Source organism: Fringilla coelebs (assembly GCF_963513975.1).
Source record: "Fringilla coelebs genome assembly, chromosome: 2".
NCBI lineage: Eukaryota > Metazoa > Chordata > Aves > Passeriformes > Fringillidae > Fringilla > Fringilla coelebs.
In genome coordinates this window covers 4,575,059-4,594,989 of record NC_140029.1, presented here as the reverse complement: position 1 = coordinate 4,594,989, position 19,931 = coordinate 4,575,059, and the positions used below count along the sequence as shown (strand labels likewise).

The following is a 19,931-nucleotide window of genomic DNA, read 5'->3' as shown; positions in this document are numbered from 1 at the left end:
ACTGAGAAAACAGTTAAGCTCTATGGCTTATTTCAGGTAATTCACAATTTTTCTCCTCTTAGAAACTAAGAGGCAGAGGAAGAAGGAGACAAGCTCAAAATTCCTTCCTGTTTCCAACTTCAAATTCCACAAGAAATCATTTTCAGACGTTGGATCACAGCATCAATTATTTTACTCCACTGAGCCAAGCAATCTGAAAGTGCAAGAATTGAAAAGAAAACCACAGGCACTTCCAGTTATGACATGAAAGACATAAGTTAGTTAAAAAAAAAACCCACAGTGTTTTATTTTCACACACATGATGTGCACCTCTGTAAAATGCACCATTACCGAAAAAAAAAAATAAAAATCTTTCCTTATTCCATGCAGAGTCAGATGCAGAGGCAGTGTGAATCACAGAGCTGTATGAAGGGATTTTGGGCAGAACATTGTCTAGGCAAGGGATTGAGAAATTCAGAGCTAAGCTTTTTTAAAAATTTCCTCATTTCCCATACAGATATGCAAACTGCTCTGCTATCAAAACGAAAAGAAATATTTTTTTCCTTTTTTAAATGTATAAAAAATCCTCAGCCTTGCACTCTTTCCAATCCAAACACTTAGGCCAGTGTTACAGAGAAGCCTGCAACGAGAGAAAAGAAAAATTGTCCTATCTGCAAAGAAAACACCTCATTCTGACCTCAGCATGATGATCTGCACTTGCAGAATGGAAGCTGGTCAAGTACACCCTCCCCTGCTCTCTCCCACTATCCTTTCCAGTCCCACCACGTGTTTGTTTTCAGCCAGGCAGGACACACACACACTTTTCATTTGATTGATGCCAAACTGAACACCTCAAGCTGAAAAACAAGGCAGCATAAACCTTTCACTTCACAGCCTGTCCATAAAGACAGGTGCTTCTCCTTTGAATTTCTAGGTTGCTGAGCTCAGCCAAATTAAAACAAACAAAAAAGTTGTCGTTCTTACTTTGTTTTCTTTCTGTTACACTCTCTCTAGAAATACAGCAGAACACAGACCTTGCTGTCTTGTCTGTCCATACATATGCAGATCAGCCTTTTCTAAATATCAAACCCAGAAAAAAAAACAAAACCCCACTGAAAGGTTTCTTTTTTTTTTTTTTTTTTTTGGTGCACCAAAGTGGAAAGTCATGAAGTATTGATTTTTATAAAATCACAAAAAATTCAAAGCCAAGTAGTTCCTTTTGGTTGTATGGAGCATCTTTGTGCTTCAAGACCAGTTCTAATCCACACACTCACCAGTGGTAGCATCCTTGTAAATTAAGAGAGGTAGTCTTGTTTTACTCTAAGGCTGAACGAGTTTGTTTCCCAGTTTTCACCACCTTGGACTATTTTGTTACAGCTCTCAGGGAGGGCGACCCTCTCAAATGGCAGCAGTGATCTTGAGGGAAAGAAACCACAAAACAACATTTCTTCTTGATCTCCCTTGCTTTTTCTCTGCTGCTTAAGTCTGACTTTTCTCCCTCCCCCAAACCATAAGCACAGTTTCAAAATAAACTGATGTAAACAGAAAGCAGTATTCATTTAATGCAATTAATAAGAAAGATTATTATTTTTTTTTCTCTTTTTCTACAGTCAGGGCTCGATTAGTTAGAAAATACTGACAGCTCCTTTTTTTTTTTGTGAAAGAGAGAAGGACAATTTTGTTCAGACAGTGGAAGAACATCATGGTGTGGTTTTTTTATCTTTTTTTTTTTAAAGTTTTTTTCATTTTTTTTTTTTTTAAGAAGGTACTGTAGAGAGCATAAAGGCTCATTGTACTGCAGTAGCAAATCCAGTACCGTAGCACTTCAGAGGTGGTTAACAGTGCTTTGGTTCAGAACCGGTGTTAGAAAATAAAGCTATAAAAGTCACGATGCGGGGGATTCGGTGGGAATTTCAACAGCGTTTTCTAGGAACGTAGAAGGGACTGAGGAGGCATTGGCTTGTTCCCCTTGGCAGAGCTCTTTGTCCTTGGTCCTGTTTTTAAGTCTGTTTTTGGGATCCAGCCTCTCACTTCCAGCGGTGGCGCACCAGGGAGGACTCGTCGTTGACCACGTCGTTGTCGGTGTAGCGGTGCTGGCAGCGGGGGGGGATGAGCAGCAGCACGATCAGCACCAGCAGGATGATCCCACACAGGCTCATCAGGGCGTAGGAGGCGATCCAGAGCACGGGCTCGTGGAAGGAAACGCTGGAGACGCAGTTGCTGGCCACATCTGCGGTGGTGAACGGGCCCTCGATCTCAGAGACGGGCGCGCCGTCAGCTTCTGGGGAGGCACAGAAAGGACAGGGTCAGGTCTGCAGACATCATTAAAAAGGACATCCCCCTCCCTCTGTCATCACACATCTCAACACACTCGAGTTTTACCACACCTCTCATTGCAATAAAAATGTGTCTCAGGTTGGAAATGGGGGTGTGTGTTCTGTTCCTATCTGTGGGGCAGTTCTCTGCTGTTCCCTGGGCAGTTTTTCCTTTCTCTCTCCCACAGCCCATCCTCCCTGCAGGAGATCTCTGCTGTCCATGGCCAGTGAGTGTCCCTGCAGGGCTGATCAAATTCCATCATCCCATGGGGAGATGCTGCGCCCAGGGCAGGAGCCAAGCATTCCTACCTGGATACAATCTGCCCTGGAACAGCACAGCAGCCTTTGCCCCCTGCATTCCCAGAGGAGCAGCTTTCTCCTGCCCTGCATTCCCAGAGGGAGAGCAGGCCCATCTCCAGCAGCCCTGGAGCTGCAGAGGAAAACTCCCCCCTTGTGCAGGATCCTGCTGCAGCAGAGCCACAGCTGGCACTGCAGGAGGGCTGAGCCCCCCTGGGATGGGTCTGTGCCCCCACCCTGACCAAGGGTCAGGGCATGTTCTGACTCTGGCAGTGCTGTTTTTTTTAAATTTGTACTATTGCATTTGAATTTTAATTTTCCCAGTAAAGAACTGTTATTCCTATTCCCATATCTTTGCCTGAGAGCCCCTTAATTTCAAAATTATAATAATTCAGAGGAGGGGGTTTACATTTTCCATTTCAGGGGAGGCTCCTGCCTTCCTTAGCAGGCACCTGTCTGTTCAAACCAAGACAAAACACAAGAATCCAGTGTTTATAAAAAGGGACTCTGAAGCTGAAGGAGACTGTGACTCTCCCACATCTCCACAGGCATTTCAATCAGTCAAAGCCCAAACCATTCAGTCAAAGCCCAAAGTGGATCACTTTTTTACCTCTGCACTAATCTTTCAAAAATATCCATTTAAATTCCCTACAACATCCACCTTGCTATAGGACAGGGTCTGGGCAGTTTTTTGCTTGTTTCTGGCATTTCCAAAAACTGGAAAAGCACCTCAGGTGAATCTTTGCTCTTCTGTGTTTGCTGCTTTAGGGAGCAGCAGAAAGGTTCATCAGCTCCACAGATATCTGAAAGGACTTTATGCTAAACACAAGGTTCAGTGTGGAAAGCATCACAGACACTCTTGTGGATGAAAATCCAGAAGGAAGGGGAGGTGAGGCAGGAGAACTGGGGGACAGATGTCCACAAAAGGGGAGTGGACGAGAGGAAGGTCACTGTCAGGAGTGAGGAACAGGGACATGAAGGAGAAATGGTGATGGGCCAGGAGAACTAAGCCAGCAACTCAAAAAATGATGACAAAATTAAGGCAAGAAGCAGTCATAATTCACTTCTCTAGCCAGCCACTTCCATGGCACATCTGAATATTTCTTCATGAGGGCCCCAGTTTTAACTGTCCTGTCTATTTCTCACACATTTTACATACAGGCACACTCTTGCCTGATTGGAACTGATCCCATCTACTAAAAACTGCATCTCTTATTTTCACATATCTTAGTCACAACTGCTGAAACCACATTTAAAGAGATTACCATAAACTACCCCCTTGGAAGGAAGAAGGCAGCCTGGATTTTGCAAAGGTGACCTTTAAGGTTCTTCAGGTTTTTTAAAAAAATAGGTTGGTTGCTTTATCTGCATGGATTTTGGTCGTCATTCAGTCCCTGGCCTCACAAGACCCTGTATCATTTTAAGATTTAGGTTTTGTTAGATTTAATTCAATTCAGTTGTGGGCTGGTGTTGAAAGGGGCAATCCTGCACCCTCACTGCTGTCCCTCACAGCCCCATTCGTGTTGGTGGAGGGAATGGGAGGCTGCAGCTCGCAGATCAGATGGGAGACCAACCTTCACCACAAACAAAATGCCCAAACAAGGAATTTCTGTGGAATCACTCATCTGAACCAGCCCTTTCTCCACCCCTAAGTGTGGGAAGACTCCTTGAGCAGGAATATGCTGTGAGAGCAAACTGGGGGCACCCGAGGCTGCACCCACGAGGACCCTGGCACTGGTGAATAACCAAACACCCACTCCCCAAACTCATTAGAGGGTAAAAATTCTGCCTAGAAGGTCTGTGGCAGAAATCCTTTTTGTCCAGAGTCCCAGGAATGCACTTTGCAATTATTTCTTATGCAATTATTTCTTCTGGACATCTCACCCCCTCACACCATTGGTTTGGCTCTATGAAGCTCTGCAGCAACACCAAACTCAACCACATTTAACACCAATTTCAAATGCAAGGCCTAAATATCATTACTTAGTTGTGTTTTGAAGAATTGTGGGGGAAAGGAAAAGCAGTGCAATTTTCCACCTTGGAAAGAACTTTGAAAATAAAAAGTCTCTAATTACTCATTATTTGGCTCCAGCACAATAATTACTCCTATTAAAGAAGACAACACAAAACTGTTGCCATAGTGGCTGACATTTTAAATTGCCTTTTGAGAATGCTTGATAGCAGCACAGCCTCTGCTTTCTTCCCTCCAAAAGGGAAAAAAGTTTTCCCTCACACTCTTCCACCCCCAGAGAAATTGAGAGGAAATTTCCCTAAATTGTTCAAAGAAGCCCTGAACATAAACTAACAGTCACACACTCAGTGTATTACACATTAACTGAATTAGAGGATTTTCATGTATTATTCTAGAATATCTGGTGGTACCTAACTACAGTACTTGTATAACCTTAAAGAAATGAGATTTTCTTCATTGTTGATAATTACAGGACAAAAAGGGTGCCTCTGGAAAAATGCTATTTTCTATCATTTGTGTAAAACTCAACACATGCTAGCTCACCCACTTGGGTGGTTACAAAAGCAGTAAACCTGGAATTAGATAAAATTCATCATAGAATTGTGAAGTACAGCTTGAAAGGGGCTCCTGGAAGTCACCTAGACCAGGATCCTACTCAGAGCAGGACTGTCAGCATCAATAAATCAGTTCTGCTGTAGGTTTATCCAGCCAGGCCTTGTGAAACCCCGAGGATGGGGACCCTGTTTCAGTGCTGTGCCACCCACCTGGTGAAGAAGAAACTCCTGAATGTCCCTGGTACATGTTGCTCTTTGTTATGTAATTTTATTTTCACTTACCTTGGCTTGCATTCAGCTTAGGGCCTACCAAAACCCCAATTCTTTTCCCACAGGGGTATTTATTTTTTCCTGATTTCTTTTTTTTTCTTTGCTTGGAAAGGGATCTTAAAGATTATCTAGTTTAAACCCCCTGCCATGGGCAGGGAACTTTCCATTAGACCAGATTGTTCAAAGCCCCATCCAACCTGGCCTTGAACATTTCCAGGTTGCTTCACTAAAACCAACTCGTTGATCTGAACATCCTGTCTCAAGAAGGGACCTGATCCAAAAACCTGTCCTTTTCATCCTGTAAACACTAGGATTATCAACAGGCAACTCAAAATTATTTATCTGAATAAGTCTTAAAGGGTTTCATGTAATGAGGAAAAGGCAAATTTCCTGCTACAATGGAAGAGCTTGCAACTATCCAACTTTCCTCATTCTCGGTACATCCTGGAGAATGAAAATGGTCCAAGGAATAGTGTGGGATAAGCCAGTTCTCATCTCTAGCCAAGTCTGAAAAGTAACCTGGAAGTTCAATGAAATTAAGGTTTTTAGTCCTGTTCCCATAATTTGTGTGTTCACCACGCACAGCCCTAACACCTTACAAAATCAATTTGATTTAATTTAACGTTCCCACTAAGAAAGCAAAAGTCATTGCAAAGCCACACTGAACGGTCTTTCACATTCCTCTGTTCCTGAAGATTGGAGGCACCAGTAATTCAGTTTAATTTATGCCCACGAGCTGCCTAGAAGGCTCCCAATAAATGCCATGAACGCAGTTGTTGCTATGGAGGGCAGGGCTGGCCTCCAGGGGAAGCTCCATCCCTCATCCTGCACTCACAGCCGTGGCTCTCTCATCAAAGTGCTGTTAAATATGGAAACCACAAGCTGTGCAGGAGTGAAACTCAGCATCACTGGCACAATCCAGCAAAATGTCATCTGCCTCATGTGAGTGGAATCTGGCAGCTCCGTGCCTCTCCTCTCAGCTGATTCCTCAGGAAGCAGAGTTCCTGCGATGCTGCTGAGACATGTGCGAAAAACGTGGACAAGGAGACCAGGAGGAAGCAGCTCAGAGCACCAGCTGGGTGTAATCACATGTCCAAGCTCCTGTAAATTCCAGTGGCAGCTCTCTTCAGCAAGCTCAGTTCTTCCTCTCTGGCAGAACTACGTGAAGTGGTCAAACTGCGCTTGCAGGCGGCAATACTAACACCGAGGTGTTGTTGTTATGGCTCTCAGATTATTTTTCTCACCAAAGAAGGGCTGGCAAAGCAGTTCTAGTGCACAGCAGCTGCCTGGTGTCCCCTGCTGACCACACGTGGTCCATGTGCTCTGTCTGATGCCCCTTCCTCCCCACACTGATGGATGCAGCAGGACAGGGCCAGGAGGCAGCTCCACTCTCGCTCCAGCTGCAGTCAGGAGGCACCAGGAAGAATGGGAGGCAGGAACACCTGGCCTGCAGCATTTGTCCAGTTACACTCTCCTGCCAGACACATTCCAAACGTGTCTTTCATCACTGCCTGGCACCTCACAGAAGTGTCCATAAAGCAACTCATACCAATACCCAGATTTTCTCTGGGATCGAGCTCAAAGCCAACAAGTCTGAGCTTGTTAACAATGGAGAGATTAAAATAAAAAAGAAGCTTTAAAACTGCCCTAAAGCTACAACTCAGCCAGCCAGTATCTCTGTTTTTCCCTTCATTAAGCACTGCAGTCCTAACTACCTTTACCTTCTCTAAGACCTTAAAGAAGCACTGCCAGTTTCAGTCCTTTTCTCATGCAAACCTCAGGTGAGACAATGTTTTTCAGGGCACAGACCATTCCTGTTTGGCACAGAGACCTGAATATTGGGTGCACATCCTTCCCCTCCTCTCCCACTTGGAGGTTCTTGAGATGTCAAAGCAATGCCTGAACAACAAGGGGGAGAAACCCCAAAACTTTTGGGTTTTAGCTACCCTTGGTGAGAGAAGAGACATCAGGAAAGTTAACCAGCACAGTAAAATCAGCCAGAAATAATGAGCTCCTCACATCTCAGCAGCTAGTTAATAAATTAATGGCTTTCAGCTTACAAAGAGAAAAGTAATTGTTTAGAATTAACACAAACACTACAGAGTCTTAATGTGAGCCCCATTTTCACCTCAGCTCTTTCTTTGCCAGGTTCGGAGGGGCTGAACAGGCTCAATTTACATTAAGAGAAAAGTGTGAGTAAGGCACTTCACTGCACACCTCAAGAGTTGGTTGAAGAATCCATTTATGCACAGCTCAGAGCAGGAACCAGCCCAAAATGAAACTGCATTAAAAACAGGGACTCATCTGATGTAACTGTTGGGAAAACTGCACACACAGGCAGATGTCCCAGAAAGATCATCTCTGTGAGAGAGAAGAACCCAGCACAGATACCCAGAGCTGAGCCTGATTCCCTTCATGCCAAAGGATGTTGCAATACAGTTTTGGGTTTTCTTTTCTTTTTTCCCTTCCTTTGCAATGTGAATAACTTGGAATTTCTTTAAAACACACCCTTCACACTGCAGGAGTAACCACCACACTTTCTGCCAACAGATAAGTGGCAAACGTGTTTCCCTGATTTTCCTCACTCCCCAAATCCTGAGAAATTTTCCTCTTACCTGCACAGGGACTCACTGCAAAGCCCACTCTCCTCTGGGCCCTGTCAAAGATGACATAAAATCCTTCCATGACTGTAGCACCAATGACCAGAGCGTTTGTGGAGGAGGAGATGCCGAATCGGTAGCACTGCAAATTATCTCCTATCACAAGGATGGGTTGAATGTAAAGCTGTTAAAAGGAAAATTTAAAAAAAAAATTATAAAAATAAAATTAAAGCAAAGTATAAAATGCAACACCTCACAGCAGGAAGAAGTTCAGAGTTTTTCATTTTTATAGTTCAGGCATGCAAATTCCACTGGAAATGGAGAAAGGATAGGGGCAAACAGATTTTTGTAAGTGATTTAAAACTGGTCAAAGCTAATAGGCAGGTAAAAAGGTAAAGCTTGTGGATTCTAAAATGAGTTTGAACACAGTCAGTCACTACATGCAGGTGAACAGCAAATTCTTGAGATTCTCACTTTTTACCATAAGGGAAGGGTGGCTGAGGCAGATCCTGGGAGATGAACTCAAATTAGAGAATAATTAGTTATTAAAATAATTATTAGGATGGAGTTGATTCAGAAAGCATTCAGTGTCAGCTTCAAGGTTCTAGATTTTATAAATTCAAGTCACATTTCACCCCCTGTCTCCTTGGGGAAGATGAATGATTGCCAAGCTACATGATCAATACAGAAAAAGCTTATCATAAGGCTTTACTATATTTCAAGTTAAAATGTACTTAATAGGTTCATTCTTTCCTTTGCTCCTGCCTGTCCCTTGAGGTAAAAGAATGTATTAGTAATGTTAGACAACACCAGCCTGTACTGCAACTGACGGGGAGGAGAAGCCAGAGAAGAAAAACAAAAGTGGCACATTATATTCTAAATATAATGGAATGGATGGAATATTAATAAAAGATAAACCAGGCAAGTTACAGAAACTGGTGAAGTGCTCACAAAGGGTCATTGCCAAGATTTTCATATTCAGAAGATGTGCTCCAACTCAAAATGCCACGAGAAACAAATCAATTCTCTTCCCCAACTGAGAAGATCAAAACGAGCAGAGACATTCTGTATTGACATCTGATGTGGCCAAAGCTCATGAAAACAAAACAGAAACTTGCCTGTTTTTCCAGAAAAAATTGAAAAAAAAATAATTCCCAACTATGTGGACTGCACTGAGAGGGAAACTGTGCTTTGTCCCTTTCTTTTTTTGCTTTTAGGTTTGACAAGTTTATTATTTTCCCTATTTAAAAATAGATTTTTAAGATTTGATTAAAAAAGGTTTCCCTTGCATGCAATAAGCCAGTTCCCTGTTACTGCTAAAAATAGCTCTTATTTTTTAAGAGCATGTGCTTTATAGTAGTAAAAATAAATGCACAGATGAGTAAACAAAGAAGGTTGAGACCTGTGGTAGGATAGAGATCCGAAACGACCTACTGGAGTTTTCATCCCTCAGGTAAATGGAGAGTTTGGGAAATAAGGACCAGGGTTTTTCATTTCTATCCCAGCATGCAAGCTGTGTGCCAGTCCAGAATTCAGAAGAGAATTCTTGTATCTGTAAAACAAACCAAACAAACAAAATGATACTTAGAGATTACATCCATTTTGATAGATTGTGGTGAATCACTACCACTATTTGATAGTTCTTTCATTTCCAAGAACACAAATTTGAGCTGCTTCTTTAAGGACCAAGGCAAAAATCCAAACCCCAACACCCAAACTGAGGTGTGTCATGACCCAGCATGACCTGGAGAAAGGGGAAGAGGCAAAAGCAAGTTTGGCTCTCCCTGCCCTCCCCATTTTTGTCCCATTATTTCCTCTACTGCAGTGAACACGTGGCCTCCCTAAGCAATCAATTCCACAAGGGGATTTTTCTGCCTCCCTCCCTCCCCTCTGACCAAACACCAATGGTTTTGCATTTTACATTTTATAAAAAAACACAAACCAAAACACAAACCACGTGAATGTGTCATGAGATAATGAGGTCACCTCCCTTCCGCATGCACCTACAGCTCCTTACTCAGCTTCAGAGTTTTGAAGCCAAGGGCTAAGCCAAAAATCTTCTGGCATCTGAAGGAATCAAGGTTTGCTGTAATGGAAGGAAACACACCCTCTGTCTCTTTAGAAGCCCTGTCACTCTCTACCAGCACAACCTGACACATGCTTTTGAAATAAAACTGATTAACAGTATTCTGTAACATATCCATGGAACTAACAAAACAAAAAGCCAACCCCTACAGAGCTTGTTTGGTTAAGACAAACAGCTTGCTCAATGTTCCTGCTCCCTGGAGCTGACCTGCTGCCAGATCTGAGCAAAACCCTTCCTCATTTTGCTGCATTTCTTTGGCTGGTTCTTGTTCCCCCATAAAGCAGCAGAAGGGAGGAGCTTGGCCTGAGGCTGCCCAGCCAAAGGCTCCATCTGGGTGAAGGAAAAAGATGGAACCCAACCTCTGCACTCTCCTCATTTGAATTTATCTGTGATTGTGGGTTATTCTGTGAGCATCAGCTCATTCACTAAAATATGGCATTTTACAGGTGACAGGCACTCACCATTGCCACACCTGCCCATGAAGGGTTTGTTAGGGCTGCACAGAGACTTCTTCCCATTTCCAGGTGCTCTGCCCTGTCCTAGGGCCTCAACAAGCACAGACTCATGTGAATAAGGAGATTTCCCACCACAAACTTTTACCCTGAACTCTCAGCTCCTGCTGAAGTGCATCCCTTGGCACAGGGCAGAACTCTTCACTCACAGCTGAGTCCCAGGCCAAACCTGCTGAGAAATACAGTTCTCCTCTCTTTCCTTTATGTCTTGAAAAGCAGATCTGAGAAAAATTGCAAGGTACCACCCAGCCAGGTCAGGCCAAGCCAACAAAGTGCTCTGTTTTAATTGCCTGCTTTAATTTCCCACAATGACTGCTTAATGCACTGCATTGCTTTCCCTTCCTTCTGCATGCTGCAGCAATGCAAGTGGGAGATTTGAGTGCATGATCCCCAAAAAGCTAATAAAATAAAGATTTTTAGGATTATCTGAGCCTTCCTTTGTTCAACTTTTTAACTGAACACTGTATTCTTGCTGTCCTGACTTCAGCTCAGTGAGGTGTAGTAGGTGTCCCCCCTCCCTGGCTCATCTCTGCCCATCTGCCAAAATCACCACCCTTCAACACCAAACTGTGCATCATAACAGCTGCTCCCTGAAAGCCTTCAGTCCAAATAATTTAAGTTTAAAAAACCATCTGCACCACTAAAGAGCACAGAGCTCACAGCCTTGTTTTTGAACCGAGCCGAATAAAGAAATGTGTCACAAACAGTTATCCCAGTTTGTCTGAGGGGGAAATAACACCTGGCTGGGGTGCTCATAACAAGCTCTGAGGAGCAGGAACTTGTTAACCTGGCTCACCTGTGGTCAGAAAAGTGTGTCTGACTACAGCAGATGAGTGGTTTTTTTCCAGTGGTACATCTCCTGCCAGAAGCACAGAGCTGCAGTACAATTGCTGAAAATATCCATTTTCCTGACATTGCTCCTACACAGCTGGACTTCCATCCCTGCACCCTCTAACTACTTTTCTTATTTAGTAGACTATCTCCTTTGTTTAGAGCTGTCAAAGTAAATTCTGGGCTGTGTGGAGGGAAAGGGGTCTCAGAGGTTAAAAAGAACTCAGAAAAAAAAAGCTACTTTATGCATTTTTAATAGGAACAGAAAAAAAAAAAAAAGAATTAAGCAGAGTGACTGGTTCCCCTCTAATACCTTATTGATCTGTCCAGTGTTTCCTTGTGAGGTGGAAGGCCCCAGTTCAAATGTCCTGACCAGCATCAGAAGGGAATGTGGATCACTGTGCCCACTCCCCAGGAGGATTCCTTATCCACAGGGTGACATTACAAGAGCTCCTGGGCTGCCTTCTTTCAATTCTCCCCCCATGGACTGAAATTGCTCCAGCCAACACTGAAGTGTTGTGCAAAGAGAAGAACTCGTAACTGGTACATTTATTTCAGATATTGGACATCTGCAGGCAGTGAAGGACACTTCATGCCAAATCTCTGCTCTCCATCAAGCAGGAAAAAGGATCTCAATCTTGAATTATCAGCACACAGGCAAACACTGTCTTTGGGGCAGCTGCTTTACTGTGTTCTCCTGTGATTTGCATCAACAACCACTGGCTGATTGTGAGTCCATGACAAAAACATCAAGTTTGTTCACACTGAAATAGCTGGTGCTTATTCTTCCTCTTTTAACCTTCTTGGTGCTGTTCCTTGTATTGAACAAAAATTTATGAATAGTTTTTATTAACCAGAAAATGCTGCTTCAGCCACTCTGCACACAGAGAACTCCACCATCCCCGTGCCCTACTTCTAAAGCCCACTCTGTTCCCAAAGAAAGATGCTTTTGAACATAAATAATTCAATAATGAAGGTCAAAAGCAGCTTTATTGATATGAATAATCCTAATGAATGGCATTTATTCTAGACAGCACTAAGAATTATACTTGGAAAGGAACTGCTTGCAGCAGCAGGTTCTCCTACTTTATAAACACCCTGTTTTGAATGAAAAGACTGAGTTTTGCACTCTTAGTACTTTGAATCAGAGCAACAGGGATTATGTCTGTGTTTCTGAAATGCTTAGAATAAAACACACCATTTCTGCCCTATTTCTGAAGCATTTCCATACTCACACTTCTTGTCTGCACTCGTGGCCCCCCCCTTTTCCCTCCTCCCTTTTTTTTTTCACCTCTCCCTTTCCATCAAAGGCCATCAGTCATTTCTCCCTTATTAACAGGGCTAGACCAGGGAAGGCTCTGCTCCCCTCAGGTGCAAAACCCACGAGCTGCAAGGCAGGCAGCAGAGATGGCACCCCTTTCAAAGACCCTGCGATCCCTGAAGAGGAATTTCACATTTCTGAGCAGGTTTCACGGCATTTCCTTACCAGGGATGTGCGAGCTATTGCCTGCACCACAGCACTGAAGACTTTCTCTGGCAGTCGAAGCAGAGTGGTTCCACTGTCTACTATGGCTTTATCAGCATTGTACTGGGGAGGGCAGAGAGAAAAGAGAGAGGAGTTGTAAGCTGGAGTTACTGTAATGCAGATCCCACTGTCTCCTGAGCAGAACAAAGCTGCTCCTTTTTGGCAGCTGCCTTCCCAGAACTGCATGTCATACTTGTCAGCAGCTCTCTCCAGCTGACAGCTTCAATTCCAGTTTCAATTCCAGTGAAATCTGAGAGGAAAAAAAAAAAAAAAAGAAAAGAAAAGCAAGATACTATCAGCCTAGACACAAGAGTGGGTTTATCTGCACTGGTCAGGAAATTATTGTGTCACCACAGCTGGTGCAAATGTCTCACTGCTGTAAAAAAGGGAATTCTGGCCGCTCTCAGAGGGGGCAAAAGCATTTTAATATTCAGTAGAGAGGTGTTCAACACCCTGATGCAGCTTCCAAGCCCTGAATCAAGATCTCTGCTAGCATGGGAACAGCTCTAGTTTAAACACAGCAGCCTGTTTTAATGGCTGGCATATCTAATATAAGAATAAGCAGAAAAAATCAGGCCTCATTCCATGTCTGTACTGGCTCAAGAGTACAAACGTCACACCTTTGTCCCTTGTCTGCTGAAAACCCCTAAAACACACACACAAAAAAAACAAGTACAAAGAAACTTGAAGTTTGTCTTGCTGCCTTAAAATCTGCACAAAAAAACCCCCACAGCAAACAGCTCTCTCATTACTTAAAGTTCAACCCTAAAATTAAGAGATTTCAGCAAACTTCAGATACAGTCAATGGGGTATAAACTTTTAAAAGGATAAATCTTTTTTCATGAACTCCTTAAAAACTATGATTAACTGTTGGGGGAAAAAAAGGCAAGTAGCAGTGGCTGCTATTTGCATTAACTACTTTTGCTGCCAGCTTAGGATTAATATAACTGAGCTGTGACATGTTTATGGCATAATCATAAGACACAGGATGATATACAGCCTAAGCTACTTAGGAAGAGGTCAAACAGCAAGTGAATTTTAAATACACTGGTTTGGATGTTATCAAGTCACATGGGGTCCCTTTGGGGCAGTGACAAAAATAAAACCCACCAAAAAAGTCAGAGAAAGTAACTCTTGACAGTTATTTCCACATTTTTTGAAAGAGCTGCTCTGGGGCTGCCATACAGAGCTGACAGAAAAGCAAACAGGAAATCATTTATTACACACTTGGAAATACTTCTGAGGAATGGAAAGAAATGCCAAGACCTTTTGAGTCCATTTTAGCAGAATTGTACCACAAAATACACAATCACTGGCATCCTGGAATGCCATCCTTGGGGAAAAAAAAAAAAAAGTAGTTAAAAGGGTTGACCATTGCTATAAACCTGTGCAAAAATCTGGGAGTAGTGGGATTGCTCACATGGGGACTGAGCAGCTGGTTTTGCCTTCTTGGCTTTCCTGGTCAATATTTACCAGTGCAAAGTGCACTTCTGGCAGCTCAGGACTTCTCCCAGCCCTGGCTGCCAGGCTCAGGGTCACAGCTGTGCTGGGGCTCTGGACACATTCCCAGCACTGGAGCAAGGGGACAGCTTTTCCCTGGCAAGGAAAGGAGCAGTCCCTGGTGGAGGCTGTGCAAAAATGTTCCATTTCCCATGAAACAACAGAGAGGGGAGAGGGCACAGAGCTCCTCATCCTAGAGTGAATCATGCATCCTCTGCCAGCGCCTAACCCGGCCAGCTTTCATTGTGCTGCTCCTGTTTTACTGCTCTTCCTCTGAATTTCTGTGGAATTTCTGTGGGAAGGTCTCCTTTGATCCAGCAAGGCTTGATCCTTCTGCACCAGTGAGAGCAACCCCTGGCTCAGAAAAGAGCAACAATTACAGGAAACTTTCCTAACACACCACTGAATTTTTCAGTGAGCTGTTTTCTGGCAACAGCATGTATTAAACTGCTGAAGGGCTCCCCTTCAAAAACATGTTGTTGACTGTTTTCTAAGGCAAGAAAGAAAAGCAAACATTTGTTTTTAAAGGACTAGTGGTTTTGCTTTCCTAACATAACAACAGAGAGAGGCATTTAAGTAGACCTTGTTCTGCTTATTGAGTTGAAAGATGCTGTGACTCATTTTAAATAATTGATATGGCAATATGATTTCAATATTTTGCATGGGAATATAATATTTATGCACATGTAATACTGGAATCATGCATTTCACTTAATTTATATGAACTATAAAAACTTTAAACTTATCACATCCCATTGATCTCCAACTAAGAGCATCAGAGTAGAATGAAATTAGGATGTCTAAAGAAATTGGGGCATAAAAATACAGAACTAAAATCAAAACATGAATACCAACAAGCAAGAGTAAGAAAGAGATAAAGCACACACATACACATATATCCTCCACAAAAAAAATATAATGAAATGCCTTTGGAATAAAAATTGCAAGAGCACAGTCTCATTAGACTGATCTAGATACAGCAGAACATTATTCCTAATAGAAACAGAAAGCTTATCCATCAGGAATAATAACTGCCAACCACAAGAGAGCAAAAGTTGATTGCAAGAACATAAAATAAAAAAGGAAGCCTAGCCTGAGAACTTCAGGAAGCAACCCAGGGTGACTCCTGTCCCCTGCCATCATGAGCTGTGAGCTCTGACAGCTCTGTGAGCTCAACCCAAAATCTCCCATTTCCTTAGTTCAACCAGAATTGCTGTAATTCAGTTCTCAGGAGACTGCAAAGCACATCTGCTTGCCAAGACAAAACTTGACCAGTCAGGGTTTTTTTCTTTTTTCTCAGAGCCAAGAACACAGCAGGGCTAATACCTCTCTGCAGTCCAGCTGGAGGTTCTGTCCCCCCACCTCCAGTTTGAGGATTTCCACCTGGTAGTACCACTCCTCCTTGATGGGGGTGTACCAGATCTCCCCTGTGTACAGACTGGGCTCAATTCCACCCAGCACCTAAGGGAGAGGAGAAAAGAAGGCAATTTAAAATCCCACTTGTTCAGTTTTGGGGCAAGTGCACACAAAAAGGGGGATGTTTAATTGTGATAACTCAGGAGCATCGTTTGTTACGATTTTAGTGTCAAGTTCTCTGTCAATAACAGAGCAGTATGAAACATCTGGACATTAAACAGACTGTGCTTCAAACAGAATTCCCATACTGGGCCAAATGATCAGCATTTTCACCTACAACCTCACACTGATTCTGTTATGAAAACTCCAGTTTTAATTTTAAAAACAGCATCTTCAGTGGATAAATCTAGGCAATGTATAAAAATGGGACAGAATAATAAACTTACACATTATTAATTTGCTTTATCAGATCAGAAAAGCTTTAATACTGACCAAGAAGATTTCATTTTTTCTTACACACATCCAGAATGGAATCCCATCCTGTCACTGCTATCACTCTTAGCTTCCATCAAAACCTAGGCAGAGGAGGGCTGGGAGTATTTGTGGACTCTGAACTTAAGAAAGTTCTCTCTTGGTCTTCAGTTATATGAAAAACATTTACAATATCTGAATTCTCCTCAAAATAAGTGTTTGTGATCAGCTCCTGTGCTGAGATGTTTATTTCAGCATCATTTGGGAACAGTCATTCCACCTCCCAATTCCAGATACAGAATGGGCAAATTCATGGTCCCACTAAAGATGATGGAAAGACTTCCCAGAGCAACAGCAAGCAGGAGATCTGATCTACAGATTTTTCCCTTTAATATGCTGTTGACAAAAAAAAAAAAAAAAAAAAAGAAAAAAAGACCCTTGATTCCTCTCCCCCTTTTCACATCACATAAAACAAAAATACTGTAGCATTTTGATGAGATTGAATAAATTTATCAGCTGCAAAGGGGACTACTCAGTTTGAGAAATATAGCAGAATCTGCCCTGAGGAAACACCACAACATTCATGTTTTTCTTTGTTAAAAGATGAAAAGTTTACTCAAACTTGAGAGAGAAAAAAAAAAGAAGAATTGAGAAGGAAAATAAATAACACTCAATTTTTGCCTAAGGGCTTAGCTTTTCTTTAAAAAAATAGAAAACCTATTTAAAATACAAAAAATATATTTAAACACTAAATTTGGCAGAAGCAGGAGAGTCAGAGAAAAGAGGGAGAGAGATGAACAAAGATACATTTTCCCTCTCCTATTGACAGATACCCACAAGACTACCTCCGTTGGTACCACTTCCAGAAACAGGGAGTCCAGCACCACACATCTGCAGGGAGAAAATGTTGGGGATCTTTGCCTGCCTCACGAGGGAGTCAAAGAATGTCTCCACAGAACTGGAAGGCTTGAAGGTGTTGAAAAAGCAAAACAAACAAACAAACAAAAAAAGAATTGCAGGGTTCATTAGAAAGTTTCTTCACAGAAACCAGCAAATCATTCAAACAAGACCACTTTTCATGAGTAAATTGAATTTCTGACAAGCAGCTGATGAAAGTTCTAGACATAATAAGCCATTAAAACCCCAATATCTGTCATTTTTCTGTTTCTGTTGTTTTTAAAAACATTTTTACTCTTGACCACTGTCAGCACTGCTGCCACCAAATCCCTAAAACACAGGAGTAATTTTCAATTGCAGTTTCCAAACTCAAACACCAGCTTTGGGCAGAAACTCTCACTGATAATTTCTGTTTGGGAAAGTCTCTGTGTTATTAGAACACTCAAAGGTAACTTGCCTTTCACTCCTTCCCACAGTTAAAAAGCGGAATTTTAAAGTCAAGACTTTCAGTTTTTCAGCACTATTGAATTCTAACGAACTTTGAGTTGAGTGGCCCAAATTTCCTCTCTTTTCTCTTGAAGAACTTCACACCCAAGCACGCTCTCTCCAGCTGGGTACTGGCCAGGTTCTTCCTGACACCACAGGTCCTGTTTTCCTTTGCAGTCACTGGAGTGCTGCAACTTCCCTGTAATTCAGGTTTGTGTGCACAGGGTCAGAGGGGCCAAGTGCTCTCACTACACAAAGCCCAGAGCAGCCTCAGAAGCCAACAGCCCTGAAGTCCTTGGAAGAAGGGAGGAACAAATGCCCTGAGTACTCTGCCTGCCCAAAGCAGAGGTCTGAGAACAGCTCTTCTCTTCTCTCTTCTCTCTTCTCTCTCTCTCTCTTCTCTCTTCTCTCTTCTCTCTTCTCTCTTCTCTCTTCTCTCTTCTCTCTTCTCTCTTCTCTCTTCTCTCTTCTCTCTTCTCTCTTCTCTCTTCTCTCTTCTCTCTTCTCTCTTCTCTCTTCTCTCTTCTCTTCTCTTCTCTTCTCTCTTCTCTTCTCTTCTCTTCTCTTCTCTTCTCTTCTCTTCTCTTCTCTTCTCTTCTCTTCTCTTCTCTTCTCTCTTCTCTTCTCCTCTCCTCTCCCCTCCCCTCCCCCCTCTCCCCTCCCCCCTCTCCCCTCTCCCCTCTCCCCTCTCCCCTCTCCCCTCTCCCCTCTCCCTCTCCCTCTCCCTCCTTTTGACAGTCCATGAAGTCAATAAAAACTACTCTCCCACACCTCCAGAGTAAAGCAGACTCATCAGGCAGTGCTGAATCGTTTGTTCTGTCTGAGTAGAACTCACTATGGGAAGTGAAGGTTGAAAATGGTAACTTCGTAGTTTTCCAATCACATTTTCAGTTTTAGATTTTAAAGTTATACATTTTGGTTTTAATTGAATCTTCTACCCGAATTTCCTGCCTCCAGAGGCGCAGGATGTGCTTGATTCTATGTTCCTGGAAATACTGTAGCTAATATTTGTTCTGAAATTATCCATCCACCTCTGTGGAAGCCCAGGGCACTGGGAATATTTCTCTCTCTCCTCTGGGGTGCCCTGACTCCCAGGGCAGCACTGACTCTGACCCTCATCCATGGAGAAAGTTTCCCAGACTTCAAGATAGACTGGAATCCACTAAAGTGTGAAATAGATTATAGAGAGCAGTGTGGGTGTGTCACTGGGTGAGAAATTGAGGTTTTGGGGTTTTTAGTCTGTTGTGGATGGAAGCAAGATGGAGGGCACAGGGTGTGGTCCTGGGTTTCTTCTTCACCTTCTTCTTCCTCCTTCTCCATGGGTTTGGGTGGCATTTTGTAATTGGGCAGAAAAGTCCCCATTGCAGCTCTGTGGGATCAATTATTGGGGTAAAAGGGAAAATAATCCAGGTGTCAGTTCTTCATTGGATAGTTCAGTCTTAAAAGTCCTTGTACCAAGAGATTGTTGGCCATTTTGTGCCTTCTAATGAAAAGCTGCAGAACTCACAGCAGTGAGACTGTTTCACTGATAAGAAATAATAAACACCTGAGTGTGAACATGAACCACCATCTCAAGTGCCTTCAATGCAGACCCAGAGAAACCCACAACTGGTACCCCAGCACACCTCAACTTTTACTTGATGAACAGAGAATGTCCTAGAATGAACTGCTGAGGACTTTGCCTTGGACCAGTTTTGAGAAGTATCCTCAGAGCTCTAATACCTCCCTCCACACACATCCCACAGCCACACTCTGGTACTACAAACTCTGTCAAAGTTCATTCCAGAGGAGCTAAAATCAGCATTTCCATCACCAGAAAAGCCAAAATCCTCACGTAGGACTGTGGCACTGCCACAACCCAATTTATTCTTTCTGGAACAAAGACAGAAGATCTGTAGGAAGGAGTGGCTGGAAGGGTGGAGCCTAATGCTGACAGATCCTCTGCTGGCTTGATTTTAACACAATTCTGTTTGTTGTCTTTGTGAAAGACAATCAGGGGGGAGGGATGGTTTACCTTGGCTAAGGCATCGTAGGCAAGACCCAGGATCCCGTGCCACTTAACCCCTGGCAGGAAGAAGTTCTCTGACTCCAGGATGGTGGCAATGTTGATGGTGTAGCTGCCATAGAGTCCTTTGGGCATGGTGATGACATCTGTGCCCAGCACTCCAGTCCAGCTGCCTTGGCTGTACTTCACTGTCACCTCAATCCCTTGAGATCTGTATGTGCTTGACCTTTAAAAGGAAAGGACACACTGATTCTGTTCATTTACAATGCAAGACC

General features: G+C 43.0%; 1 protein-coding gene across 1 annotated transcript in view; it reads right to left on the bottom strand.

The window, feature by feature from the left end:
• Nucleotides 1-1,560: 1,560 nt before the first annotated feature.
• BACE2 (beta-secretase 2) overlaps nt 1,561-19,931 on the bottom strand; it is a gene marked incomplete at its 5' end in the record, with an annotated part of 50,067 nt that continues 31,696 nt past the window's right edge. Inside the window, 7 exon segments of the mRNA XM_084226250.1 lie at nt 1,561-2,260; nt 8,003-8,171; nt 9,390-9,539; nt 12,903-13,004; nt 15,768-15,902; nt 17,106-17,234; nt 19,666-19,882. Of these exon segments, the coding sequence (XP_084082376.1) occupies nt 2,007-2,260; nt 8,003-8,171; nt 9,390-9,539; nt 12,903-13,004; nt 15,768-15,902; nt 17,106-17,234; nt 19,666-19,882 (1,156 nt within the window). The 3' untranslated portion in view covers nt 1,561-2,006.